General features: G+C 49.1%; 1 protein-coding gene across 1 annotated transcript in view; it reads left to right on the top strand.

Moving 5' to 3' along the window:
• Positions 1-320: 320 nt before the first annotated feature.
• The window catches only part of IGSF8 (immunoglobulin superfamily member 8), a 29,549-nt gene continuing 20,223 nt past the window's right edge, over positions 321-9,646 (top strand). The window contains exon 1 of the mRNA XM_081841010.1: positions 321-594. Coding sequence (XP_081697136.1) covers positions 540-594 — 55 coding nt within the window. The 5' untranslated portion in view covers positions 321-539. The remainder of the gene's footprint in view (positions 595-9,646) is intronic.

Raw genomic sequence — 9,646 nt, 5'->3', positions numbered from 1 at the left:
AATTGTTATGTTGAATCCCTAATAAAAATATTTTAAAAATATATTTATGACCATTCCCTTACGGCAGGTGAGAAGTGCTTTTGAAATATACAAAGCCGACCTGTCGGGACAGTCCCCTGAGCACGTGCAGCGTGCAAAAGCGCGCTCGGTTCCCCTGCTCCGTCCCTTCACCGCCACCTTCGTCCGCTTTGATCTGGATCAACGAATCCGCAGTCCTTCAAAGCGGGTTAGGAAGCATGCGAGCAAGGCAACCTTTCCCGGGCAGTCCCCTGAGCATGCACAGAGTGCGAATGCGCGCTCGATCCCCCGCCCTTCCTCCTCCCTCCTCCTCCCCACATCTGGCGGGCACGAGGCGGCGTGGCGACGGGGCGAGGCGTGGCCAGGAGGGGAGCGCTTTGCAGGAGCCCCCGCACCTCTCCGGAGCCCGGGAAGCAGCCAAGAGGCGCCCCCTCCTCCCGGGTGGGGCTTCAGCATCAGCATCATCATCTTCATCCTTTGCGAGCGGCCAGCCCCGGTCCAGCCTGCCCCCTCCCTCCGAGATGGACGCTGCTTGCAAGCAGGCGATGCCCGATCTCCTTTTGCTCCTGCTGGCCGGTGAGTCCGGGGGGGTGGTGCGCAGAGCCGCTTGGACTTCCTTTTCTTGGGGGGGGGGGAGAAGCTTTTGCTGGGCCTCGTGGGTCGGAAGGAGAAGGGTGGGGGGTCTGTGGGGAGGGGCTGGGGGCGGCTCGATTGCGCGCCCCCCTTCCCGCCCTCGCAAGGCAGCCCAAGCCTTCATTGTTGCATCCTCAGCCAGAAACGGCGCGCAGAGGGACTGGGTGGGTGGGGGCCTCCGCAACTGGTCCCCCCCCTTCTGCTTGCAAAAAGAGGGTGGTTTGCAATCCTGCTTTCCTTATGCGCGCCGCCCTCGAAGACTTTGATCTCGCCAGGCATTGCGGGGAGGGGAGCGCAGAGATTTCCCTTTGCATTTTATGCTGGGGGCGAAATCTTGTGCAATTTCTCTGCTCGTGCATCCTGGTAAAGAACTGGGGGGGGGGGCGGGGGGGGCGTTGTTAGTGGCGTGGCTGCATCCGATTTCATTTTCTGTCTCTTTATCTCCACGCCCCCCCCCCCGCCAAGTACAAAGCGTCTTGTCTTGGAACAGCAGAAATGCCATTTATTTTCCTTTGACACATTTCAAGGCTCCTAGAAAAAAGATCTTTCCATCCAGGCCTGACTCAGCCAGGCTGAAAGGTTTCGGTTTTTGTTGAATGGAACCGGGGGGGGGGGGAGAAGGGGGGGAGAGAGAGAGAGCTAGAAGCATTTACTGGCTTGGAAGGTTTTCAGGAGACGGGGGTGCAGAATGTGGTTCCTATCAGCCTTTTGGTGGGTTTTGGGAATTGCTGGCCTGCCAGGATTTTGCAAACGCCTCTCCCAGACCTGCTTGACTGACGCCCGCCCTCCCCAGCTGCCTGTTAAACCCCCAACCTAATCTAGGAGTTTTGGAGGGACATCTGGGAGGATTTGGAGGAGGAGGGGTGGACAGATGGAAAGAGAAAGGGGGGGTTCTGCTTGGCAAAATGCGCAGGAGGGGGGCGGGGAAGACTCAGGTTCTGTCAGCTCGCTCAGCAAATATGATTATTAATAACAATTATCTTGTAATTTATGAACCGCTTTTCGCACTAAGATCCCTGGGTTTTAGCGGGGTTTTTTGCAACGATTCCAGAGCAACCAGTTCTGGGCGCCCCAATTTAAAAAGGACATGGACAAGCTGGAAAATAAGAATGCAAGAAGAGGTTGCTGGATGAGGCCAGTGCCCCCCCCCCAGCTCAGCATCCTCTTCTCACAGTAGCTGAACAGTTCGTAGAATTGTAGAGTCGGAATGGACCCCCAGAGTCATCTAGACCACCGCCTGCACCCCCCCTTCCTGTAGGAAGCCAGCGAGTAGGATTGGAGCACCAAAACCCCCTTCCCTCCTGCTGTTTCCAGTGGCTGTCATCCAGAAAAATTGCTGCCTCTGCCTTTGGAGGCTGAGTATTGTGGCTCGTGGTCCTTGATAGCCCTCTCCTCCTCCGTGAATTTGTCTCCTAATCCTCTTTCAAAGCCACCATTGACTCCTGTGGGATTCTAGGAATAGAGTGGCATTGGAACCAGGGCGCGGGTTTAATAGATTTAGAGACCCTTATAGAGACCCTGATGAGGTGGTGCTGTGGGTTAAACCACTGAGCCTAGGGCTTGCTGATCAGAAGGTCGGCGGTTCGAATCCCCACGACGGGGTGAGCTCCCGTTGCTCCTGCCCACCTAGCAGTTCGAAAGCACCTCAAAGTGCAAGTAGATAAATAGGTACCACTCCGGCGGGAAGGTAAACGGCGTTTCCGTGCGCTGCTCTGGTTCGCCAGAAGCGGCTTAGTCCTGCTGGCCACATGACCCGGAAGCTGTACGCCGGCTCCCTCGGCCAATAAAGCGAGATGAGCGCTGCAACCCCAGAGTCGGCCATGACTGGACCTAACAGTCAGGGGTCCCTTTACCTTTACCTATTATCAAGATGATCAAGGGTCTGGGAACGATGCCTCATGAGGAATGGTTGAGGGAGGCTCAGAAATCCCCACCCCCTGCCCTGGCCCAAATCTCCATTTCTAGCCTCTACCCTGACACTGCTTCTCATCATCTTAAAAATCCTTATTCACACCAACCCTGAAAAAAGTATTGCATGCCTATATTATTTATTTATTTATTTATTGCATAGTATTTATGCAGCTCTTTGTTGTGAAACCTCAACAACCTCATAGTAGTTCACAAAAATCAATGGTCCCCCCCCCAAAAAAAAACCCTATACAGTACTTTAAAATGTGCAAAAAATTAAAATTCTAAAACAGATTAAAATTAGCACCAGCATTTCTCTGGGCAGGCTTGACTAAGCAAGAATGTTTTTAGCGGGTGCCGAAAAGATTCGTTGAAGGCGCCTGTCTGCCTGATATCAATAGGCAGGGAGTTCCAAAGTGTGTCTTATGGGAAGGAAAGAGAGACAGGGCTGCCAGATTTCCTGGCTTGCAACAACTCAGCTGCTAAATAAGATTCTTATTTAGTTATTTATTTATCCTGAGCCATTAATGTGCACTGCTCTTCACAGGAATAATTCCTCATGGACCACTTTCTTCCTGTCACCGACTGGGGCTCTTGCAAAAATTCTTTATGTACAGTGAATTTTATCCACAGTAGAGAACAAGCAAAAAGAGAGGTCTCTGCCCTGAGATGCTTCCAATTTAAGGGTGGGGAGGAGAGGCAGCAGGATGAGATGAAAGAAGGAATCAATAGGGGAAGGGGAGAGAGCAGTCCCGTTATTCTGTTGCAGAAATTTGTCATTAAAAGGTCGTGTGACTGTTTGGGATGGCAGGAGGAGGAAGCTGTCAGTCAGGGCCAGCCCTGGAATCACATGCAAGTCACGAGGCGGCCTGTGGGGCAGTGCCCCATTGCCCCATGAGCCAGCTCCCCCTATTTGCATCTATCTACACATATGCAAAGCAGCAGATGCAAAGCTGAGGCAAATTGGTGCCACTGGATTCCTTACAGAGGCTTTCGATTTATAGATTTGGAAAAAAGTACCTAGCAACAGCTCACGTTTCCTTTCCTTATTTCCACAAGCAGAAATTCCCTGGGGAGTTGCAGCCTGTTTATTTATAAATGGCATTTCTGTCCCACCTTCCCGCCCCCAAGAACCCCAAGTAGCGCCAACGGTTCTCTCCCCACCTCCTCATTTAATCTGCACAACAACCCTGCGAGGTGGGTGAGGCCGAGAAAGGCAGGTCACACTCCGCAAGAGCAGGGATCCCGACCCTCCTCTCTCCCAGGTCCTGGCTTGATACCCTGACCGCTGGGCCATGCTGCCTCTCAATAAACCCAGGGACGGCCTCATCCTTTAACGCCCTGTCTGCTTTGCAGATTGGAGTCACGCTGGGGTCTGCGGTGCCTGGGAGGGGAGGGGGCTGAGGTGGGCTGACCTAGATCTTGCCTGCTGCCCATGTGGTGCCCCAGATGTGGGTCTCTGCCTTTGCAACTCCTCCCCGGAGAAGAAGGCAGCTTTGTTGTTCTCCTTGGCCTGCTGCTGCCGCTGCTGTTTGTCTCCTTTGCTGTGCTTGCGCACAGGACCACATTTCCGCCTCTCCATAATCACGTGCAGAGTTCTGCGACCATCGCCTTGTGCGTCCAGGAGCAGAAACAGTCAGGAGCCGCTCCTGCTCCTGTTAACGGAGAAATCTGAGGGCTCCCTTGGACAAAAAAGCAAAGACACCAACCAGGAAAATTGGAGCAGCCAGTCGGCTTGGTCTTGATTGAAACTGTCGTGACAGGACTCCAATTCACTGCAAGACAAGCAAGATGGAAGCCCTAAACAAAAGAGCCCCCAAACTTTTATTAGCTGCTAACCCCCATGTTACACCCCCCAAACTACATCACTCATACATCATGGTTACATCATGAAAGGGGAGGTCTGGTGGCTGTAATCTGAGCATCCTGGACCTTGCCCCATGGTTCCCCTTGCCCTCCACCAAACACCCATCAAGTGGAACAAAAGAGATCTTTACATTTCCCTGTTTCTCATCCAAGTTCATCACACCCTTTTGTCTTCATCTGGGTTTGTTCTTTCTGGAATGGCTACCTGCCTGGCACTCAGGTATCAGGATGCCAGGGATTATCACTCAGGCAGAGGGGCTGCTGAGGAGCTGAGCTCACAGGTCTATAGGAATTTCTGAAGTTTCCCCAGTGAGCCAGTACATAGATCCATTGATCAGTGAATTCTTACCTTTGGTATTGTGCAGCAAAGGCCCTTTGAATAGATAGGAAGAAACTGTGATGAAGTGTTTTGTGGGGACAAGTCACAAAAGTAATTGTGCTGGTTTTGGTAGTGGGCTGCATGTGCATGAGATCTGCTGGAGGGGCAGATACCCCCCCCCCCTCAACCTAGACATAAATTCCTGCAACACTCCCAATCCACGGCCTGGAGATTTCTGTGATCAACAGGGCTGATTTGTTTGTTGCCGGGAAGAGAATCCTCTTGCCCCAGTTGCCAGGGGGAGGGAAGGAGCCCCAACCCCTCTGGGGCAGCCCTTCCCCGCCTCTGGGTTCCCCAGTGGACTCATTTGGCTTAATGAGTCTGTTATGGAATTAAGGGCCGTGTGGTATTTTTCTCTCTCTCCTCCCGGCTTGGGGAGACAGGACCTGATTCCCAGCTGAGCTGAATTGCAGAGAACTGCTTTTGTTTTCCAGCTCTTGAAAATTGTTCTGCACACTGAGGTCCTCTTGAACACCCCACATTTACCGAGTGAGATTGGGGTGTCATATTTTAACATGCTCTTTCCCACATAAACTATGGGACAAGGATAACTGTGATTAATGGGAACCTTTTACAAAGTGCTGTATTTTTCACTCTATAAGACGCACCAGACCACAAGACGCACCTAGTTTTTGGAGGAGGAAAACAAGAAAAGAAATATTCTGAATCCCAGAAGCCAAAACAGCAAGAGGGATTTCTGCGCAGTGAAAGCAGCAATCCCTCTTGCTGTTCTGGCTTCTGTGATAGCTGTGCAGCCTGCATTTGCTCCATAAGACGCACACACATTTCCCCTTACTTTTTGGGAGGGAAAAGGTGAGTCTTATAGAGCAAAAAATACGGTACATAAAGATGCAACAAAGTGAATTGGACTTTTTATTGATAATGTTATGGCAAAAATCTGGGTGCGAGGCTGCTCTGCCACCCAGCTCATCGGACTAAGTCCGTGGGTCCCTGCGGAGGAAAATGAGCTCAGCCGGAGACAGGAGCAAACTGCAGAAGATCCAAGTTTATTGCGCAACAGGTTCAAGGCGAGATTGAACAGTGAGAAAGGGGTGACATGAGTTTTTGAAACTCCCTCCATGTCCCAGAATACAGTGCAAAACACGTCATGAATACATCACAGAAAGGTGGGGTTACACAGATCAGCACTTCAGGAAGGTGGGGGGTTACACAGATCAGCACTTCAGGAAGGTGGGGGGGGGGTTACACAGATTAACATATGGAGGAGGGAGGGGGGAATATGCAGAGCTGGAGATATGCACAGATAAACACTTCCTGGGGATGAAAAAACAATGGTCCCAAATATGCATAGTCTGCCACCTGACATTGTCTGGAGGAAAGGCTGATCAGAGCGATTTGACAGGATTAGGGTCTTAACACCTTGCTTGAGGGATTATGCTGGACAGGGGAGATGTGATGGAGTCCTAGAGAAATTGAGCAAACTGGCACGTTGATTTCCTATGAATTTTATAGATTTTAGTCCCTTTTGACATTGACAATTGGAAATAAATTGATATATTGTAGCGAAGAAGAAGGTGAAGAAGACATGCCCCCCCTTCTGTAACAATAACAAACAGCTAGACATATTAAGGATCTATACAAATCTGTAACATGCAGAGAAAAGCATTCATAAAGAAACCAGAGATTGGGACCTGAGGGAAGTCAAGGTAGGTTGTTTTATGGGGGGGGGGGGAGGAGTGGGGATGGGAATTAAGGATGATATGTTTTAAGATACAGTGGTACCTCAGGTTACATATGCTTCAGGTTACAGACTCCGCTAACCCAGAAATAGTGCTTCAGGTTAAGAACTTTGCTTCAGGATGAGAACAGAAATTGGGCTCCGGCGGCGCAGCAGCAGCAGGAGGCCCCATTAACTAAAGTGGTGCTTCAGGTTAAGAACAGTTTCAGGTTAAGAACGGACCTCTGGAGAGAATTAAGTACTTAACCAGAGGTACCACTGTAACATGTTTTGTTTAAATTTTTAATAAGAAAATTACCGGTATTTTAAAAAAATCATGCTCTTTCCAGTGCATTTTCTGGGCGGTGGGGGGGGGCCTTTTTCGATGCCCAGCCTTAACCCACTACAACGCCCACCCCCCCGCTTACATTCACAGAAGCATAGGGATGGAAGGGAGACCCCAAGCGTCATCTAGTCTGAGCTCAACCTGAGCCAGTAGCGTGATGAAGCAGCAGAAAAGGCCAGCGCTATTCTAGGTCAGATCAAGGGAAATGAAAGCACTGCTCTAGTCTGCCTTGGCCAGACCCAGCCTGGAATCCTGGGTCCAGTTCTGGGCATCCCAGTTTAAGAAGGATATCGACAAGCAGGGACGCATGCAGAGGAGGACTACTGAACATGACCAAGGGTCTGGTTGAGGGAGATGGGGATTTTTAGCCTGGTTTCCACACCTTGGCAAGGGTCCTTTGGTAGGAAGGGTAAGATCCAAATGGAAAAGAGCTGATTTTAATGTGTTTTTAATAGATCATAGGTAGATAGCTTTAATTCTGTGGTCTAAACCACTGAGTCTAGGACTTGCCGATCAGAAGGTCGGCGTTCGAATCCCCGCAATGGGGTGGCCACATGACCTGGAAAGCTGTCTGTGGATAATAATCATCATCATCATCATCATCATCTAATAATAATCTGGCTTGGTTGCTCCAGCCACTCTGGGCGGCTTCCAACAAATTATCAAAATACTTTAATACATCAAACATTGAAAGCTTCCCTAAAGAGGGCTGCCTTCAGATGTCTTCTAAATGTCATGTAGTTGTTTATTCCCTTGACATCTGGTGGGAGGGCATTCCACTGGGCGGGTGCCACCACCGAGAAGGCCCTCTGCCTGGTTCCCTGTAACTTGGCTTCTCGCAGGGAGGGAACCGCCAGAAGGCCCTCGGATCTGGACCTCAGTGTCCGGGCAGAATGATGGGGGTGGAGACGCTCCTTCAGGTATACTGGCCCTTTGAGGCCATTTCGGGCTTTCAAGGTCAGCCCCAACACTTTGAATTGTGCTCGGAAACGTACCGGGAACCAATGTAGGTCTTCTTTCAAGACCAGTGTTATGTGGTCTCGGCGGCCGCTCCCAGTCCCCAGTCTAGCTGCCGCATTCTGGATTAGTTGTAGCTTCCGGGTCACCTTCAAACGCCGGCTTCCTCGGCCTGAAAGCGAGATGAGTGCCACAACCCCAGAGTCGCCTTTGACTGGACTTGACTGTCCAGGGTCCTTTACCTTTTAACCTTTAATTCTATTAATGTTTTTAACGAATGTTTTTTCTTATTCTTCCTGTGCTTTTTAGCTGTTCTTATTTTATCTGTTAGCAGCCTTGAGTCCCTGCCAGAGAAATAAGGTGGGGTATAAACAAACAAAATGATTCCAACTAAACATTTTATGCAGAGCTATCTGTTTGACAGTGGAACTGTCTTCCTCGGAAGGTGACGGACTCTCCTTGCCTGGAGGTTTTTAAGGAGAGGTCCCCGTCAGGGATGCTTTAGCCGCGAGTCCTGCATGGCAGCGGGTCAGACTAGATGAGCCCTGGGGGTCCCTTCCAACACGACAGTTCTATGATTCTATGAATAAACTCATCAGCACCCAGCAAAGAAGCAACAAGAAGCATCTGTTCTGTAGATGGGAGACGGTACTTTGTTACCCTGAGTTATTTCTTGTAGGAAAGCCCCACCTCACTCAATAATAATAATAATTTGGATTGCAAGAAGTTTTGTAAGGAGGACTATGCGAAATATTGCAGAGACGATTATGAAGAGAATTGTTAGTTAAGGACAATTAAAAGTAATAAGGAAATTAAGAAATGTAGATTAATTGATAAAGATGGAAAAACCTTCAGATATGGTTGATAGAAGTCTAAAACACTGTACAAGACAAAAAATTATGTTATATGATTATTAGGAATCATATGTAAAAAATAATAAAAATATATATATAAACAAAAAAACAGTAATTCCTCCCACCCGGATGTCAACTCCCAGCTGTTTCTACCACTCTGGTGGAATTAGCCGACATGACCTCTCATAGCCCTGTTGCTGAAATAACGGCTTTTTCCAGCTCTGCGTTTAATCATTAAAACAATGCAGATTACAGCTGAACTCTGCCTGAAACCCAGCCCCATAATTCGGTTTTCACACCCGACCAAAGGTCTCTCGTTGCTTGTTTTTCCATCTTCTCTTGGCTTGATTTACATCCTGCCAAGCAGCTCAGGGTTTGACCCTCCCCCTTTGTCCTCACGACAAACTTGCGAGGTAGGCTAGGCTTAGAGACTGTAACTTAACTGAGGAGGAATGGCTTTCAGATAAGGGACTAGGCAGAAAAGGGCAAAACTGACGGCGAAATTAAGAGATCGAAAGGATGAACTTTCTATAGAAGAACGTGAACTATTTTGAAAAGCGTTGAAGTCAAATGAAATTGCGGACAGTGTTCGAGATAAATGCAGCAAAAGAAAAATGACAAAATAATTGCTAACACAGGAATTTTGGTTACAGATAGGTAGCCGTGTTGGTCTGCCATGGTCAAAACAAAATAAAAAAATTCCTTCCAGTAGCACCTTAAAGACCAACTGAGTTAGTTCTAGGTATGAGCTTTCGTGTGCATGCACACTTCTTCAGATACACTGAAACAGAAGTCACCGGACCTTTCTATATAGTGAGAAGGTGGGGAGGGGTATTACTCAGAAGGGTGGTGGGAATGGGTGATTGGCAGATAGCTGCGATGAGCCTGTTGACGACTCTTAACGACTGCAATAGGTCTAACAGGAAAAAGCAAGGGGTGAAAAGGTGAAAAATGGCTTTGTCATGTATAATGAGATAAGAATCCAATGTCTTTGTTCAAACCAGGTC

Source organism: Podarcis erhardii (genome assembly GCF_964252035.2).
Source record: "Podarcis erhardii genome assembly, chromosome: 15".
In the NCBI taxonomy this organism is placed as follows: domain Eukaryota; kingdom Metazoa; phylum Chordata; class Lepidosauria; order Squamata; family Lacertidae; genus Podarcis; species Podarcis erhardii.
Note: the sequence above shows the minus strand (reverse complement) of the source record. Positions and strands in the feature narration are given on the sequence as shown.